Here is a 19,661-nt window from a genome sequence, read left to right as displayed (position 1 = left end):
TTCCCATGAGGTTTTAGTCGCCCCCACACCTCCGGCTCATACCTGCTGTCCACAAGGCTCCCATGCGGCCGCCATCCTTCTTTCCAGAGAGGAGAGGGCGAATGGGGCAACACCCTTTCCCCTCCGGCAGACTTGATGGCCTGGATTAACGCATAGTCCTTTCACTTTTCTGCTCCAAGCTGCCGGGTTCTGCATTAAGTCCTTGTGCTTCTGGGACTGTGGCCGTGCTGGGGAGCCGCTCGTGGGGGGCAACTGGTGACCTCGGTAGGGTGTGAAGGACGGACCAGAACGCCCCTCTTCCCATGAGGTTTTAGTCGCCCCCACACCTCCGGCTCATACCTGCTGTCCACAAGGCTCCCATGTGGCCGCCATCTTTCTTTCCAGAGGGAGGAGGGCGGAAGGGAGCAACACCCTTTCCCCTCAGGGCAGAAATGATTGCCTGGATTAACGCATAGTCCTTTCACTTTTCTGCTCCAAGCTGCTGGGTTCTGCATTAAGCCCTTGTGCTTCTGGGGCTGTGGCCGTGCTGGAGAGCCGCTCGTGGGGGGCAACTGGTGACCTCGGTAGGGCGTGAAGGACGGACTGGAATGCCCCCCTTCTCGTTAAGTTTTAGTCGCCCCCCACAACCCCGGCTCATACCTGCTGTCCACAAGGCTCCCATGCGGCCGCCATCCTTCTTTCCAGAGAAGAGAGGGCGAATGGGGCAACACCCTTTCCCCTCTGGGCAGAAATGATGGCCTGGGTTAACTCATCGTCCGTTCACTTTTCTGCTCTAAGCTGCTGGTTTCTGCATTAAGTCCTTGTGTTTCTGGGGCTGTGGCCATGCTCCAAACTTAACTCTGATTTTCAGGGAGAAAGATTGGGTGGTTTACTTCTCATTGATCACTTTGTATATAGAGAGATGTCGCGCGGCCGCATAAGCGGCCGCGCGGTTTTGAGAAAAAGTCCTCATTCCCGCATACTCGAGCTGTGTTTGTAGAGGCTTCTGGTCACCAGGGTTCCATCAGGGGGAGGCGGGATGCGGCGCCTACTCCATCTGGAACTTGCCGGTGCTCTCGGCTCTTTTTGGAACCTGTTTTTTCTTTTTTCTTTTCCTCCGGGATCCCGCACCCTCCATGTGTTCCTTCTCTTATTCTGAACGCTTCAAAGATGGCGCTGGGGGGCGGGCTGTGGGCGTGACTTCCGGAATCAGAGGTTACCTGGGAGGTGTAGTCCGGCAGATTTGAGAAAAAGTCCTCGTTCCCGCATACTCGAGCTGTGTTTGTAGAGGCTTCTGGTCACCAGGGTTCCATCTGGGGGAGGCGGGATGCGGCGCCTACTCCATCTGGAACTTGCCGGTGCTCTCGGCTCTTTTTGGAACCTGTTTTTTCTTTTTTCTTTTCCTCCGGGATCCCGCACCCTCCATGTGTTCCTTCTCTTATTCTGAATGCTTCCGCTGTTCATTTCTTTACTGACGAAATAGCGTGTCAAATTTCGGAAGGGAGAACATTGGGAACGACATATCATCCTGTGGAATTTGGTATGTTGGCAGGTGGACATGGCTATCGAAGAGATTTGAGTAGAAGTCATGGATAATCTTCTCCATTGCCCTTCTGGAAGATGTGATAGATCCATCAGGACGCCGGAGAGCAGTCATCTTGGTCTTGTAGTTTTGGCAAAGGACAGGTGGGCATTATGGATACTTTTCCCAGCTTCTGCCGCAGCTACCAGCACTTCTGCTCTTGTCTCTTTGATGTCTTCCTTGATTGCATCTCCGCACTGCTTTGCGAGTTCGGATGTTCACTTGTGGTTTCCTGAGGCATGCACCAAACCACGTTGGTGAATAAGCTCAAGAGTTTTCAAAGACAGGCATATTCGAAAGTATTCTGCCCACACAGCAGGGCCTCTCAAGTTATCCATTGTGTATTTAATATGCCAAAACCAGTAATTACAATGGGTCTCATTCCCCTGACCCTGAAGGCGTCACCAATATGGCAGCATTGAGAAGGATGAGAAAGGAGAGGCCTATAAAATCTCAAGACCGAACTAGGCTGCCACAATGAAGGAAGACAAAAATGATCGTCTATACTTTCAATGCACATACGTTAGCATCAGATGCATCCATCGAGGACCTGATGGTACAAGCGCGAAAGATTAAGTACGACATCATTGGTCTGACTGAGACAAGAAGGCACCAAACTCATCACGCCGTTTTCGACACTGGAGGAGAATTTTTCCTCGGAACATGCGATAGAAGAGGCGTCGGCCAGTATGCCTGCCAGGAGGGCAAAGGGTGTTGTCCCGCTCACCAGCTCCTCTCTGGAAAGAAAGATGGCGGCCGCACGGGAGCCTTGTGGACAGCAGGTTTGAGCCGGGGGTGGTGGGAGCGGCAGGGACCTCATGGGAAGGGGGGCGTTCTGGGCCGTCCTCCACGCCCAACCGAGGTCGCCAGCTGCCCCCCACGAGCGGCTCTCCGGCACGGCCACGACTCCAGGGCACAGAAACCAATCTCTTAATTATCTAACTTTTAATAGAAATTCTTCCAGGGTCAATAAGTAAAATAGCAGAAATCCAAAACCGCGCGGCCGCTAATGTGGCCTCACGACATCATTTTATTCTTAAACCAAGTTGTAGAAAGCAAATCATTTCACAACGCTTTTTCAGCATGTCTGATTGGGGAGGGGAGGTCGTAAACTCTAAACAATAATTGTGCATCTTCTATCGAAACAATGTATCTAGTCAAAGTAGATAGAGTATTAACTAGAACTCATCTGCCTCACAGGAATTGGGAGGGGTGGGAGGTGGGGTTCTATTGGGGTTCACGGTTAAAAATAAGTATTGGTAAAGGGAAATGTGTTTGATATTTACATGACTGACACCTAAACCCAAAAGCTCTGTAACTTTTCCCACAGTGATTCAATAAAGTAATAAATTATAAAAAAAAAAAAGAGGCGTCGGAGGCATCGGTGTCCTTGTCCATGAGCATTGGCCATGAGCATTGATTCATTCGAATGCCTAACAACCCAAATCGAACGTTTACATTTGAATAGATGTGGCTCACTGCCAGCAGTTTTTATCTTCATTGTCTACGCACCAACATCCAATTATGATGAAGGAGAAATTGAGAAGTTCTACATGGAGCTGGAGAAGTTCTATAAAGAAGACCACACCTTCTACAAGATCATTGTGGGTGATTTTAATGCCAAGATAGGACTGAGAAGATTAGCCAAAGAACTTCACATTGGGACCCATGGCCTAAAATGGAACGAACAGGGTGAGAGACTCTCTGAATTCATCATGTCGACCAAGACAATCCATGGTAATTCAAGGTTCCAGAAGGCCAAATCTAAACGTTGGACATGGGAGTCTCCCAGTGGACGATTCCACAATGAAATAGACCACATCATATTCAATCGACGGTTTTGCCTGACCCATATCGCTGTTGTCCCAAAATTCCAAACGGGATCGGACCACCGTCTCCTTTGGGCAAAATTCTACTTCACAGAGCGGGGAGAAAGGAATGCATAGTTTAAGAAGAGAACTCCCAGAACGACCACCAACTGGGAGCTCTTTGGAACTATTGCGGCAACTTGGGAAGATGTCACTGTTGACAACATTGATGAGAAATATGATCAACTGGTTCAGCACCTCCATGATTGTGCAAGGAATGCCAAGAGAGAGCCACAAAAAAAGCCTGTCTTCTTCGAAAACTCTTGAGTTTCCCATTATGTTACTTTATATTTCACAAATGAGTCCAGTCATTCTGTCTGTCCCTTTCTCTCTGACTCATCTCACTTAGCATGATACTCTCCATGTTGATCCAAATATATGCAAATTTCATGACTTCATCTTTTCTAACAGCCGCACAGTATTTCATTAAGTAGACATACCAGAGTTTCTTTAACCAGTCATCTGTTCTCAGGCATGTCTTTCTGTACTTTGAAGTCTATTTTTGTGTGTTTATGTTTGTACCACACCTGGCAGTGCTCAGTGGCCACTCCTGGTTCTGTGCTTGGGGGTGACTTAACAGTGGTGCTAACGGGACCATGGGATAGAACCAGTGTTGGCTGCATGCAAGATAAGTACCTCAATCCTGTACTATTACTTCAGGCCCTACACTTGGCCACCTAAAGTTGGTTCATCAGTTTTCATGTTTGCTATCCTGACACAGAAAAGATCAATAGAGTTGTGTTAATGAAGTAAGGTGTAACTTTGCGATGACTTAATCTTTTTTAAGGATCCCATGATAAATAAAAAAATTAAGTATTTACATACATATAAGGATATATATGGTTACTATAAACATGACTATAAATTCCACTGAATATGCTTGGGTTTACTCAGTATCATGTAGAATAGTATTCAAGAAAAAAATATTACCTTTAACTGAAAAACATGGAGACTCAGTTTCGAATTCCTCTAATTCAGTTTCATTGCAAGGACAAAAGTTCTTTATTTCATCTCCAGGTACATAGAACTTAATGATATACTTCATTTTAATCTGATTGGTATTATATACTACAAATTCATCATCCTAGAGAAAACAAAAATTCGAGATGGGAAAAAACTGACAAAAGTCAAAAAAGCAGAATCTGCTGCACTGCAATATAGCACTGTCCTCCCATTGTTCATCGATTTGCTTGAGCGGGCCCAGTAATGTCTCCATCGTGAGACTTCTTGTTACTGCGTTTGACATATTGAATACGTCATGGGTAGCTTGTCAGGCTTTACTGTACGGGTGAAATACTCTTGGTAGCTTGCCGGGCTCTCCGAGAGGGGCGGAGGAATTGAACTCGGATCAGCTGTGTCAGCAGCATGCAAGACAAACGCCCTACCTGCTGTGCTTTCATTCCAGCCCAGAATCTGCTAAGGTGGGAAATATTAAATTCATTTAGCAGACATACGAGATTTGAAATTAAGCATACTTAATAAAATCAGAAATCTTCGTGCATATTTCTTGACATAAGAAATACCTCAAAGTCTGTGGCTGGTCCTGCGACACCATGGACACTGTCATAACCCGGTGGCGCTTTCGTTAAGGAGAAATCCCTCTTCTCTAAGTCCATGCACTTTCCAAGGGCAACGTCACAGATGACCAGGAGTCTGGAGCCTTCTGTCTCTCCTGGGCATGAGTACTTAATACTTGTACTACATTGGAAAGAAAAAAAGTGCAGATTTATAGATACATGGCAGTAATATTTTATTATGTGTAAAGAAAATACAGATTAAAGGTATTTGCTAATACTTCTCAAAGCATTATGCAGATTTAATGTGCTTCCTATAAGGATACCCATGATTCTTCAAAGAAATTAATCAAACATTCCTGAAATTCATAAGGAGGGGCTGGAGCGATGGCACAGCAGGTAGGGCATTTGCCTTGCATGCAGCCAACATGGCCAACACAGGTTCGATTCCCGGCATCCCATATTGTCCTCTGAGCACCGCCAGGAGCGATTCCTGAGTGCATGAGCCAGGAGTAACCCTTGAGCATCACTGGGTGTGACCCAAAAAGAAAAAAAAAGAAATTCATAAGGAACAACAAGGCCCCACGAATATCTAAAGCAGTTCTTGGGGAAAAAAAGATGGGAGGCATCACCTTCCCCAACCTCAAACTCTCCTACAAAGCGATAATAATTAAAACAGCATGGTATCGGAACAAATAGATCTGCAGACCAATGGAATAGGGTTGAATATCCTTATCACGCTCTCAAACATATGCTCATCTAATCTTTGATACAGAAGCAAGAAATACAAAGTGGAGCAAGAAAAGCCTCTTTAACAAATGGTGCTGGCAAAACTGGACAGCTACATGCAAAAACGGGCTCAGACCTCAGCCTATGCACAAAAGTCAGATCAAAATGGATTACAGAAATCAACATCAAACCAGATTCCTTAAGGTACACTGAAGAAAAGGTCGGAATAACCCTCCACGACAATGAAGCTAAAGGTATCTACAAACATGAAACGCCAATGACCAAGCAAGGGGAAGCAGAGATAACAATTGGTATTATTTTAAACAAAGAAGCTTCTGCACCTGAAAAGAAACAGTCACCGTGATACAAGAACAGTGTACGGAATGGGAAAGGATATTCATCCAATACCCTTCTGATAAGGGATTAATATCAAGGATATATAAGGTACTGGTTGAACTCTACAAGAAGAAAACGTCCAATCCCATCATAAAATGGGGCAATGAAAGGAACCGAAACTTTCTCAAAGAAGAAATTCCAATAGCCAAAAGGCACATGAAAACATGCTTTTCATCACTAATCATTAGAGAGATGCAGATCAGAACAACAATGAGATATGAGCTCACATTACAGAGACTGGCACACATCCAAAAAAAAACCCAAAAGCAATCGGTGTTGGTGTGGATGCGGGGAGAAAGGGAATCTCCTTCATTGTTGGCAGGAATGCCGACTGATCCAGCCTTTTTGGAAAACAATATGGACATTTCTCAAAAAACTAAAAATTGAAGCTCCTATTTGACCCAGCAATACCACTTCTGGGAATTATATCCTGCGGGTGCAAAAAGCACAGTAGAAATGACATCTGCACCTGTATGTTCATTGCAGCACTATTCACAATAGCCAGAATCTGGAAACAAAGTGACCGAGAACAGACAACCGGTTAAAGAAACTTTGGTACATCTACACACTGGAATACTATACAGCTGTTAGGAAAGATGAAGTCATGAAATTTGCTTATAAGTGGATGGCGATGGAGAGTATCATGCTAAGTGAAATGAGTCAGAAAGAGACGGACAGATATGTGGGAAGCTGGCCCTTTAACTGACCAAGGGCCTACGTGCCTGTGCTAGGTATGGCTATCTTGACCTATGATGGTTGGAGGGATCACTCAGGATGGTAGATGGTAGATGTATGCTGGAAGTAGATAAAGGACCAAACATGATGGCCTCTGTATTGCAAACCATAATACCTTAAGTAGAGAGAGAAAGAAGGAAATTGTCTACCATAGGCAGGGGGAGGGGTTGGATGGGGTGGGGGTTGGAACACCTGGGACATTGGTGGTGGAAAATGTACACTGGTGGAGGGATGGGTGTTCGATCACTGTATGACTGAAATTCAAACATGAAAGCTTTGTAACTGTAGCTCATGGTGATTCAATATATCTATCTATATATATAAAATAAGATATGTATAAAGAAAAAAAAGGATTTGCTGGTAAATGTTTGATTTTTTTAAAACTTTTTGGGTCACACCAAGTGATGCTCAGGGGTTATTCCTTGGCTCTGCACTCAGGAATGACTCCTGGCAGTGCTCAGTGCTCAGGGATTCTGAAGATTGAACCCGGGTCACCGTATATAAAGCAAACGTCCTTCCTGCGGGACTATCTCTCTGGCCCCACAGTTCTGAATTTTAGTGTTCATTGAAATATCATTGAAGACTCAATTTTGTTTGTTTGGTTTTGGGGCCATGACTGGCTGTGCTAAGGACTGACTCCTAGATCTGCGCTCAGGGATAACTCATAAAGAGACCTAAGGATCATATTCAGTGCCAGGGATTGAGCTTAGGTCGGCTAAGTGCAAGGCAAGTGCTCTACCTGCTGTAGAATCTCTCCGGCTCTCTGAAGATCTAATTTAGAACTTTATCATTCATTTCAAATTTTTAAATGAAAAAAAAACTACAGATAATCCTCAAGCAATGTGGGAATTAGAATCAGCAAAACTTGTGCAGAAAATCTCACTCAATCGGAAAATATATATATGAATCAGGAACAACCTCCCCCCCCCAAAAAAAAACCTCCCCTGCCACATCCATCCCAAAATTAATAGCTTCCTGGTATCCATATTACTGATAATTACTAAAAATACCCATAGCAGAGCCACATGTGGGGACAGGGTTGGGCCACAACTGTATGTTCTCAGAAGCTATTCCTGGCTAGCTGTCCCTCCCCGGCTCTCCACCCGCTTATCAGCCTGGCTGTCACACCCACAATGTGCCTCCAGACAGCATCTTAGTGCATCATTAGCCCTGGTCCAGAGACGCCCAACTGAATCGCAAGATGGGTTAGTGCCCCACAGAAATGTCTCTGGAACCCAACCATTTACAATCTAGGATTCCAGAATCTTGTGTCTGTAGCACCCAAGATTTTCAAAATGAGCAATAGATAATAAATGATCTAGCATCTGCCCCTGGCGGTCAGGCTTGAATGGTGGTGGGAAAATTCAAGCAAAACATAATGCCCAAAAGTAGAGAGAGAAAGAATACTGGGGAAATTGCCTGCCATGGAGGCAGAGTGAGAAACTGGGATGGGGCAAGGGATACACTGGGGACACTGGTGGTTGAAAGTTTGCACTGGTGGAGGGATGGGTGTTTGATCATTGTACCACTGAGTCTTGAACAAGAAAACTTTGCAACTGTATCTCATGGTGATTAAGTTTAAAAAAAAGTTCATGCCCAATTCAATCAGCTTAATCCAATGGCTGAATAAATAAATGTACTCCTACATTTAAAAAAAAAAAGGAAAAGAGAAAGATAACCATTATTCCTACGTGGCTTCATACTGACACCCCAAGAGATAATCTAATCATTATTGGTTTTAGGGAAGGGAATGTTTTCCTCTCTTTTTATAGTAGTGATACAAATCTGTGCCCCCTCAACAATGAACATTTAGTGTTGGTTTTTCTTTGCATCTATAGTCATAAAGAATCTTTTTGTTTCATGTTATGTTCCATGGGTATGTGTAACTATAGTGCCTTTGCTTACACTATTATACTGTACATGTAGGATGATACCAAAATGCTCTGACACATCCCACTGCCATTGTAACTTATGTCATTTCCAGTGTTCTAAGTGTCATTAGTCCTTCCTTTCTTTATATGTCTCGCAGTCCAACTATGCCATACTATAATTTTTCTAGGGTAATATTCCCTTTTTTATTTTTTGGGTGGACCACCTGAAAATTGCTCAGGTGGCCTAGGGATCACTTTCTGCCAATACTTGGCCAACTGGGACAGACCATTCAATGCTGGGCCAGCTTTTCAGTGCCACTTGGCCTCAGCTATGCTGGGGAACTCTTGGGTCACCCCCAGCGATGGTCAGAAGCCTCGAGGGTCATCCACCATGCTTGGGAGCAATGTGGTGTGGGCCTCAGCCCAGCTGGCTCCCTGGTCTTAGCGGGTTCTTGACCCAGGTTGCATATTATATTTCTCCTTTAAAAACAGAAAACCAAGCCTCATTCTTAGAAATATTTATCAAACTAACTGGGGTGAAATCAGCATCAGCAGCCTTGAGAAATTCTCCCAGATGTTCCAAGGTGTGGCAGGAATTGCTGAATCTTAACAATCAACAAAACTCTTCAACTATACCAGATAGTGTGAAATTTTTTTTCAAGAGAGTTTATCAATTTATACTTTTACCAACATATCTGAGAGTTCAGATTTTTCTTTTTTTTGTTTGTTTTGTTTTAGTTTTGGGTCACACCTAATGGTGCCCAGGCTTATTCCTGGCTCTACACTCAGGAATCCGTCTGGAGGTTCTTGGGAAATCATACAGGATGCCAGGGATTAAACTCATGTTGGTCGCATACAAGGCAAGTGCCCTACCTGCTGTACTATGGCTCTGGCTCAAGAGATCAGATTTTCCTAGCAAGTGACTAACACTCAGAGATGCTGGACTTCTTTTGGGCTGTATGGCAATTGTAAACTGTATCATGATGGTTTAGTAAGTTTTTGATTACCAATCTTTTCAAATGCTATTGTCTGTTTCTCTTCTGTTAGGTTCCTATTCATGTCTTTTACTCATTTGCTTATTGGGTTATCTTTTTCTTGATGATTTGTAGGAACTCTCTGAAAATCCTAGGTAAAATCCTTTTTTATGAGCCAGAACCCAGAAGCCATCATTTAGGTCTGTGACCTACACAGACTATTTGATTTCCCTGAGACTGTTTCTTTTTCATAAAATGCGGTCACTATCCCAGCTGTGAGACAATCTACAAGAAACATTTAGCCTGGTACTTGACACAGGGCAGGGATTATACATGTTTTGGCTATGGCCAGGATGAAGCTCAGAGGTAGTGTGCTGCTTTGCATGTGTGAGGCACTGAACTCAATCCCTGGCACTGTATAAACAAACAAACAAAAAACCCCGCAGGGCTGACTAAGTATTAATGATGATATTGATGATAAGTGTTATCCCAGACATGCAGAGTTTACACATAAACCATAACCATAACTTGTTTAAAATGACACAGACTATAGGATCTCAGGTTATCTCTGATATAGAATAAAAACAGGGCTCCATTCATGACGGTGGGTCAGAATTAAATGGGTAAATAGGTATGAAAGCTCTTAAGATAGAAAAAACACTCAGATGATTTCAAGTATCCTAAATATCCACCACTTCTATCTTATAGAGAAAAAAACTAGCTGTTTCCAATGATCTCTTTTGGGTAAGAAATCCCTCACCAAAGAAGACAGGAAATATACAGTGTATACTCAATAGTGGCTGATTCCTTGTTGCTGGGTGTGAATTACATAATTTCTTTTTTCTGCTTTTTGGGTCACAGCCAGCAATTCTCAGGGCTTACTCCTGGCTCTGCACTCAGGAATCACTCCTGGCATTGCTCAGGGTACCATATGGGATGCTGGGTATCGAACCTGGGTCAGCCATGTACTCTATCCATTGTACTATCACTCCAGCCCATGAATTACATAATTAAGGGTATAACATACTAACCTGAGTGAATTGCTGAAATATATGCCACTCCCAAGATTTCCAATATCCGTTCTTTTCACACCACGGTCTTCAACTACTTTGGGTAAAAGCAACCCGCTAAAAAGTAAAAGACATTATAATGATTTAATAAGAAAAAACAAGTCAAGATCATGTCACATGATTCCAACAAAAATGGGTGCTTTAATTGCTAGAAGAAGACCAGTGTGCCAATAATCCAGACACAGCAAGACAAATACTGCATGACCTCACCTGCATTAAAACAAGTTAAACTCTGACATCTAAAGAGTAAATGATAGTTTCCAGGGACTATGAAGAGATATTTCCAAGGTGGAGAGATAGTGGTCAAAGGTGCAAACTTTCAGTTATAAGATGAATACATTACAAGTTCACTAAGTTATAGAGAGCTAACAAGCAGCACAGTGGTGTTTGTTCATAATACTGTACTGTATGACCCGGGTTCGATTCCATTGTCCCTCTCAGAGAGCCCAGCAAGCTACTCAGAGTATCCCACCTGCACAGCAGAGCCCGGCAAGCTACCCGTGGCATATTCAATATGCCAAAAAGAGTAACAAAAAGTCTCACTTCGTGTTCCTGGAGTGAGAAGACGCCATTGGGCTACACTAGCACGTGACAGGGATGAATGAAGACATTACTGGTGCCCGCTTGAGCAAATCGGCAAATCGATGAACAACAGGATGACAGTGCTACAGTGATACTGTATTGTATGTCTGAAATCTGGTGAGATCATGTCTTCTCTTTACAAGGAAAACAGGTAACAAATGAGGGGATCAATATGCTCATGAACTTGATTGTAGGGATCATTTGACATCGTGTATATACAGTTAATCATCACACATACCAAAAAAATTACATTGTGTCACCAAAATGTGTCAATCATGCCTCCATAAAGTTGGAAAATTACAAAACTATAGCATGATATAAAAATAATGCATTTCAGGCTGAGAAGTACTACGGGGGAAGGTGCTGGCACTGCCTGCAGCAAACCCCTCTTTAATCCCACGCATCTCACAGGGTATCCTGGGCACCATCCCCTGATGATCCCTGAGCACTGCTGAGTGTCACCCAAAAGCAAACAGACAAACAATTCTAAACAATCCTACAGAAAGAGTCCCAGGTGCCACTAAAATATACCAAGCTATGGATGATTTCTTGTTGCTCTCTCTCTCATCTCTCTCTCTTCTCTCTCTCTCTCTCTTCCCCCCTCCCTCGGCTTTTTTGGGTCACGCCTCGTAACACAGGTCGGCTACCCACTATACTATCACTCCGGCCCCAATTTCTGGTTGCCCTTAACTTGTCCTGGGTCACTGGATAATTTTCCTACTCCTGGTTTTCCCTCCTCAGGCAGAGGTGTGCCCCTCACCCCGCCACTGCCTCACAGCCTTTCTCACTTGCTCAAGGGCTTTCAGATGTTCCTACTGGATGTTTAGTATATAGGGGACCCTGCAAAGTGAGACCATAATTATCTTTGGGAAGGGCAGCTAAAGGGAGAATTCTAAAATTCATAGACTCAAAAGCATACCATAAAAACACAAAAATCAAAGACTTGGGCCCACATAACTGCTCCATTCCTCAATGGCAGTGGCTCCAAGTCCCAAGTTCTGGAGAAGGGGCTGGAGAGCCCCTTCCCATCACAAAAATGAAGCAATTTGCAGGGATGGGGAGACAGACCAATGGACTGAGAAGAAAGACCAATGGCGGAGCACTGCGGTGTGGGCTGGGTAGACAGATCAATGGCAGAGCACTCCTGCATGGAAGAGCCTGGCTCATCCCTGGGCTGCGAAGTCCCTGTGGAGTATGGCCCTCATGGTCCCAGAGCTTGCTAGGCTGAGAATGGCTGGGAACAGCCATGATAATAATGATAATAATAATGAAGCAATTGCAACCATGCACTATACTTCAATACACATAGCAATAAATACAAATTCTACACTTTATCATAATTTATTCAATTTTCCTGGGAATATAATAACTGTCTTTTTTGTTGTTGTTTTGGGATACACCCAGCAGTGCTCAGGACTTACTCCTGGCTCTGTGCTCAGGAATCAGTCAGTGGTGGGGCTCAGCAGACCATATGCAGTGCTGGGGATCAAATCTGAGTTGGCTGCCTGCAAGGGAAACACTTTACCCACTGTGCCATCTCTGGTTTAATAGATTTCTTTATAGTTTAGGTCACATGGTTACAATATGGCTTTACCTTACCTTACCACCACCAGAGTGCCCAAGAACTCTGCTACTGTGATAGAAGTATGTTTTCTCTTTCTTTATAAAATTTTTGGTTCACACCTGGTGGTGCTCAGGAATTACTCCTGGCTCAGGAGTATCTCCTGATGGGCTCAGGGTATTGTAAGGGGTACCCAGGTTCAAGAAAAATGTCCTACTTGCTCCAGCTCCATGACTAGCTCACTTTAACTGCAGATATTCATTTAATATAAATAAGACTGAAAAACATAGGGAAAAAAACTGCATATCTGTGAAGGAAACGTGGGAATAGAGGTGCGTCTTTGTACCGGGACAGGATTCCCACAAAGCTGTGCGCAGCAGAGCCATGCAGCAAGGTCTCCACGTTGCCCAGCTGACTCTGAAACTCCATGGTTTCATCCACTCGGCCAACTCGAAACATCTGCAGGATGTTCACAGGATCCACACTGTAAGAGTGAGAGGAAGGCCTTGTTGAGAGAACAGGATAGTAATCAAAATTAAAAACGATGAGGAGGAGCAGAGAACACACAGCTGTCACTGTGAGTCAGTGAGTGACAAATACACCTTGAGAGGTCACTAGGGAACACAGACTCTCAGGACAGGAACAAGGATATGAAGTGAGACCTACAGCAAAATTAAAATTCTGAAAACAGGTCATGAAATCTGATGCACAGTATGATCCCAAGTGTGTCAAATCCATGGTGTGTGGGAGGCTCATCTCTCCATGCTCACACTCAGCAGACATTCTCTGTGTCTTGCAGAGTACCTATCGCACACTGGGTGTAAGACATGTTATCAAGGCTGGAGCGATAGCACAGCGGGGAGGGTGTTTGCTTTGCAACCTGGGTTCGATTCCCAGCATCCCATATGGTCCCCTGAGCACCGCCAGGAGTAATTCCTGAGTGCATGAGCCAGGAGAAACCCCTGTGCATTGCAGGGTGTGACCCCCCTAAAAAGAAAAGTCAAGCACACTCGGTGGGTGAGGAAGCAAACAGGACTGACATTTAAGGCTTGATCTCCTGACGTGGTTTCCAGGTCCCACTTGGGGTTTTGTTTGTCAGGGAATGGGCACTTAGAAGCTGCTGTGCATATATTTCTACATTCTGAAATATTGACCGAAGTGGGGTTTTCTTTGCAATGTTCTTCAAAACACAAACTCAAATACCATTTAGATTAGAAACTTTTTATATATAATTAGTAAATGAGGCTACCTTAAAATCAGAGTGAATTAGCATGAAGTGTTTAGAATAGCATAGAATACAGCTCCAAGCTCTATTACAAATCAGAAGAAACTGGGCTGGAGTGAAAGTACAGTGAGTAGGGCATTTGCCTTGCACGAGGCTGACCTGAGTTCAATTCCCAGCATCCCACATGGTCCCCAAGCACTGCCAGGAGTAACTACTGAGCACAGAGCCAGGAGTAACCCTTGAGCATCGCTGGGTGTCACCCAAAAAAAAGCAAAAAAAAACCAGAAAAAAGAAATTTGTCATCAATATAATTATCTTGTAGTTTATTTAGGATTAAAGTACTTAGGAAATTGTAGAAATTAGTTTTTTTTTGATCCCACAATTAAGACTTTATTTCCTTTTTTTTTAATGGGATCTAAATTTTTATTTATTTATTTATTTTTATTTTTATTTTAAAAAAATTTTTTTATTAGTGAAACACCATGAGGTACAGTTGTAGACTTACAAGTTGTTGTGCTTGGGTTTCAGTTACACAATGATCGAGTACCCATCCCACCACCAGTGCCCATTCTCCAACCCCACCAATCCCAGTATCCCTCCCACCCCCATCCCCCTTGCCACCATGCCTCTGTGTCAGGGCACTCCCTTTTGTTTTATCTCTCCTTTTGGGTGCTGTGGTCTGCAGAAGAGACATTGGATGGCAATCATGTGCGGTCCATAGACTACTTTCAGCAGGCATCTCCCATCCTGGGCAGATCTTCCCAGCACCCTTTATTTGGTGCTCCCTTTTCTATCTGAGCTGCCTTTACCCCTAGAGTGTGCGGCTGGCCTCTAAGCCATGGAGTAAAGTGACATCTGCACTTGTTTGTTCATTGCAGCACTCTTTACAATAGCTAGAATATGGAAAAAACCTGAGTGCCCAAGAACAGATGACTGGTTAAAGAAACTTTGGTACATCTACACAATGGAGTACTATGTAGCAGTTAGAAAAAATGAAGTCATGAAATTCACATACAAGTGGTACAACATGGAAAGTATCATGCTGAGCGAAATGAGTCAGAAAGAGAGGGACAGACATAGAAAGGTTGCATTCATCTGGGGAACATAAAGTAACAAAATAAGAGACTAACACCCAAGAACAACTGTGATAGAAATTAGTTTTTTGGGCTTTTTTGTTTTTTTGTTTTTTAGGGGACACATCCAGCAGAGTTCAGGGCTTAATCCTGGCTCTGTGTTCATGGATCACTCATGTCAGGGGGCAGTGGGCCATATGTGGTGCCAGGGATCAAATCCACTATGCACTGTAATATCTCTCTGGCCCTGAAGATTAGTATTTTTTAACAGATTATTAAAGTATTACAAACAGAAGATCCTTAGGAATTTCCTTTGTGCTTACCTGTGGTAATTCTGTAATAGCTCTTTTTTAATACTGATAAATTCTTCAGTGTTTTGATCAACTTGTTTAATTTTGCACCTCAATGCACGGTATTTGGCAAGAGATGGTGGGTTGGGTTTGAACAAATTCGTTTCACAGACATTAACCATGTCTCTTATTAGCTATTGATAGAAATTGTACACAGATATTAGAAAAATCACACATTAAAATATCTGCCAGTTTTAAGAAAGATTTTAAAAAATATTGAAAACATAAAATTTCCCCATGTTTTTGAGCAATAACAGACTGTACTGGATATCAGGCTGGAGGGGGTGAATTAAAGCGAACAAGTTGCCTCCTAACCAGAGGACACACAGTGTATGTTAGGCTGGAAGCTCATTCATTGCTTTCAGATAGTTTTCAGGTACGCTCTTTCTTTCGTTTACTCTGGTCTTATTATTTGTTATCTTTATTGTGCAGAAGAGGACAGTGAAGAGAAAATGCTTTCAACAAAAACTCATTCACTAGACTTCAAGTTCAGTTCTGCTTAACACAAATTCACTCCATGTGCTCTATATGTGAGGCAGTGTATCACGTTTGAAAGATATAACAATAAATAAGATCCTCCTGTGAGAGAGTGAACCCAAGTAAATTTTAATATAGTTTTTCCTACAGTGGAACATACTGTCCCTGGGGCCACAGCACCAATTTTGTGGTGGCTGGAGCACTTTCTGTTGATTTGTTTAAAGAAGACAGATTTCCAGGGGTGGTAAGTGATTGTTTTTCCTGAAAAGGAGCCAGTAGGCCAAATAAGTTTAGGAATCTCTACTTTCGTACTTAAGTCACGGAAGTTCAAGGAGAGCACACAGCTTCTGAATATTATGAACTGTGTTTAAGATAGGGATGTGCTACTTTTAATATTTTTGACAAAAATAAATTGATGGGATCCATTGCCATCTGCCACTCATTTTCAGGAATGAGACTTCAGGTCACTGCCATAAAATAAAATGCTGATGTGGTTTGATATGAAAGTGAAGCACTTCTTATCATCGTGGTATCTGATGTATTTGTAACAAAGTTTGTCTAGTGGAGCCTGGGTTTGCTGGAAATACACGTGGAGGTGTATCTGATCTCTCACTAGGATGCAGCAAGAGTGATCTCACTAGGATGCAGCAAGAGTCAGCACTGTAGAAATGTGACTGCTTGTGGCTGCTCACCCAAAATAAGGAAAAAAAACATTTCAGGAGAAAACAAGGTGGGCAGTGCTGGCTTGAACAGAGTAGTAAATACATTTACTTGGGCTTCACTCACATAATCATTATATACTTATTCATGACTATACAGAAGATTCTTAAATGCCTATTTCTGCCTTAAATTTTATTGCTGTTCTCATAATACAACTTGAAAGTGTTTTAGTTAAATACGTGAAGTTTATTTATAAGTCTCTTTTGGGGTGCCAGGATTCCAACCACAGTAGCAGCCACATATTAGGCAAAAGGATTAACCTTTGGACTATCTCTCTGGCCCTATTTCCTTATAAACTTTTGAGGGTAGGGTTATGGGTGGAGGAGTTGGACCACAGATGGAGTTGCTCAGGGCTTACTCATGCTAGCCAAGCAAAACATGAATATAAGATTTGGAAAAGCCTTTTTTTTATGCTATTATCTGGTTCATCTCATTTGTTCATTACTAATTTAGATTACAGACTCCTTGGGGAATTCACTGAAAGCTAAATTTCCCCCCAGACATGCAAAATCCTACGCTTGCAAATACTCCAGTCTTGTCCAGCTCTTTGCCCATGAGGCAACTCAGAACCAGAGTTTTCTCTGAAAGAGAAATGTCCTGGCTTACGCCAGCAGCCGTATTCTGGGGGTGACGGGAGCAGGATGGCAGGGGGCTGCCCGGTCACAGGCAGCACAGAGTGGGGAGAGCAGGGCTTGATATCACACAGCCCTGAGCTGTAACTCTGTGTCCTCCCAGACTTATGTCATCTACAGGCAAATGCCTCTTCATTGTCAACACACTGGCCATTTCTTGTTTCATCTGCAAATAAGAATTCTATCTCTTCTCATGATCTAAAAAATCCTTATACAATGCAGTAATTCCAGACATATTTGCATTTGCAATACTATTCTACCACATTTGTGCCGGGGAATATGGTCAGATAACTTCCCCAGAAAGCCAACACATTATAGAATAGTCCAATAATTTATTTTGGGGAGTTGGAGAGATAGTACAGCAAGCAATGCACATGCCTTGCATTCAGTGGACTCAAATTCAATCCCTGGCACCTCATCCGGTCTCCTGAGACTTGTGGAAGTGATTCCTCAGTGCAGAGCCAGGGATAAGCCCTGAACATTCCAGGCATAACCCCGAAATAAAAAGAAAAAATGTATTTTTGTGCAAAAACTCTGGAGATAGTTTCTGTTATTCAATGTTATCTGTTCATCAGATTTGTTCTCAACATATTTTATATATCACCTTGCTTTCAACATATTTTAAATTAAATTCAGTATTTCAGATATTTACCTGGCAGAGGTCTTCATCTTTAGCTATTGTTTTCAGGTTAACTTCTTTAGCAGTTGCATCCTTTTTGGGTATCAATCTATTGAACTCTGTCATTATTTTTTGAAGTTGTTCTTGTGTTTCTCCATTTTTAAGTGCTGTTTTTGCTAGAAGGAGAATTCCCTCTGCCTTGTTTACCTTTAAATAAAGGACATCAGGGCTGAAGTGATAGCACAGCTGTAGGGCATTTGCCTTGCACGTGGCCAGCCTGGGTTCGATTCCCAGGATCCCATATGGTCCCCTGAGCACCGCCAGGAGCAATTCCTGAGTGCAGAGCCAGGAGTAACCCCTGAGCATCGCCAGGTGTGACCCCAAAAGCAATAAATCAATAAATCTTAAAAATAAATAAATAAATAAAGGACATCATATATTTACTAGACTAAGCCTTGATGATCATAGAAGAAGTAGAGAGACAGCTAAAGTGACTGTTGAACAAATCACAGCTGTTAGTTCTCTACCCGACACTGATACAAAACAAATGCTGATGTTTCTCAGAGACAGAGCTCAGCTGTGACAATGGGGACATGACATGAGTCTCCCAGTACTCATATCTTAGCGAACAGAAAGAATTAATCTTCTATGTTTGTATCTCGACAACTCTACATAGCAACCATATCTACAGCACTTGTATGCGCATTTGTAGAATCCATTATTTATACTGTACAAAATGTATACACTGATAAATCATCTGTATGCATAAATCAACTGTGTCATTTATAACTATGTCTATACATCACTGTCCATCTGTGATTTCATATTTACAAAGCTATGCTAAACTCTGTTAATATCTATAGATGTTAGTCTAGATGCTAATGGCTGGAGGATAGCACAGCAGGTAGGGTGTTTGCCTTGCATGTGGCCAACCCAGGTTCTATTCCTCCGTCCCTCTTGCAGAGCCCAGCAAGCTACCGAGAGTATCCTGTCCACACAGCAGAGCCTGGCAAGCTCCCCATGGCATATTCGATATGCCAAAAACAGTAAAAAAAAGTCTCATACTGGCCCACATCCAAAAGAAGAAAAGCAAACGGTGTTGGCGCAGATGTGGCGAGAAAGGGACTCTCTTCACTGCTAGTGGGAATGCCGACTGGTTCAGCCCTTTTGGAAAACAGTATGGACGATTCTCAAAAAATTAGAAATTGAGCTCCCATTTGACCCAGCAATACCACTCCTGGGAATATATCCCATAGAGGCAAAAAAGTACAGTCAAAATGACATCTGTACTTCTATATTCATTGCTGCACTGTTCACAATAGCCAAAATTTGGAAAAAACCCGAGTGCCTGAGAACAGATGACTGGTTAAAGAAACTTTGATTGGTACATCTACACAGTGGAGTACTATGCAGCTGTTAGAAAAGATGAAGTCATGAAATGTACATACAAGTGGTTCTACATGGAAAGTATCATGCTAAGTGAAAGGAGCCAGAAAGAGAGGGACAGACATAGAAAGTCTCACGATGGAGACGTTACTGGGCTCACTCGAGCAACTCAATGAACAATGGGAGGACAGTGGACAGAGCTACCTATACATCTACAGCTATGTCACCTGATGTACAATGTATACATCTATATGGCATCTAAATCTGCACAAAAAAACATCTTTATATACTTCTTTTTCATCTGTGTCTATACCTATA

General features: G+C 42.9%; 1 protein-coding gene across 1 annotated transcript in view; it reads right to left on the bottom strand.

Moving 5' to 3' along the window:
- Positions 1 to 19,661, bottom strand: part of PARP4 (poly(ADP-ribose) polymerase family member 4) — a 96,675-nt gene that overhangs the window by 60,019 nt on the left and 16,995 nt on the right. Inside the window, exons 9-14 of the mRNA XM_056132957.1 lie at positions 17,991 to 18,164; positions 15,483 to 15,643; positions 13,208 to 13,345; positions 10,680 to 10,775; positions 4,953 to 5,127; positions 4,360 to 4,513 (exon numbers count right to left, since the gene is read on the bottom strand). Of these exons, the coding sequence (XP_055988932.1) occupies positions 4,360 to 4,513; positions 4,953 to 5,127; positions 10,680 to 10,775; positions 13,208 to 13,345; positions 15,483 to 15,643; positions 17,991 to 18,164 (898 nt within the window). The remainder of the gene's footprint in view (positions 1 to 4,359; positions 4,514 to 4,952; positions 5,128 to 10,679; positions 10,776 to 13,207; positions 13,346 to 15,482; positions 15,644 to 17,990; positions 18,165 to 19,661) is intronic.

Source organism: Sorex fumeus, unplaced genomic scaffold (assembly GCF_029834395.1).
Source record: "Sorex fumeus unplaced genomic scaffold, SorFum_2.1 ptg000095l, whole genome shotgun sequence".
Taxonomy (NCBI): domain Eukaryota; kingdom Metazoa; phylum Chordata; class Mammalia; order Eulipotyphla; family Soricidae; genus Sorex; species Sorex fumeus.
The sequence above is the reverse complement of the archived record's forward strand: the minus strand, read 5'-3'. Positions and strand labels throughout refer to the sequence as shown.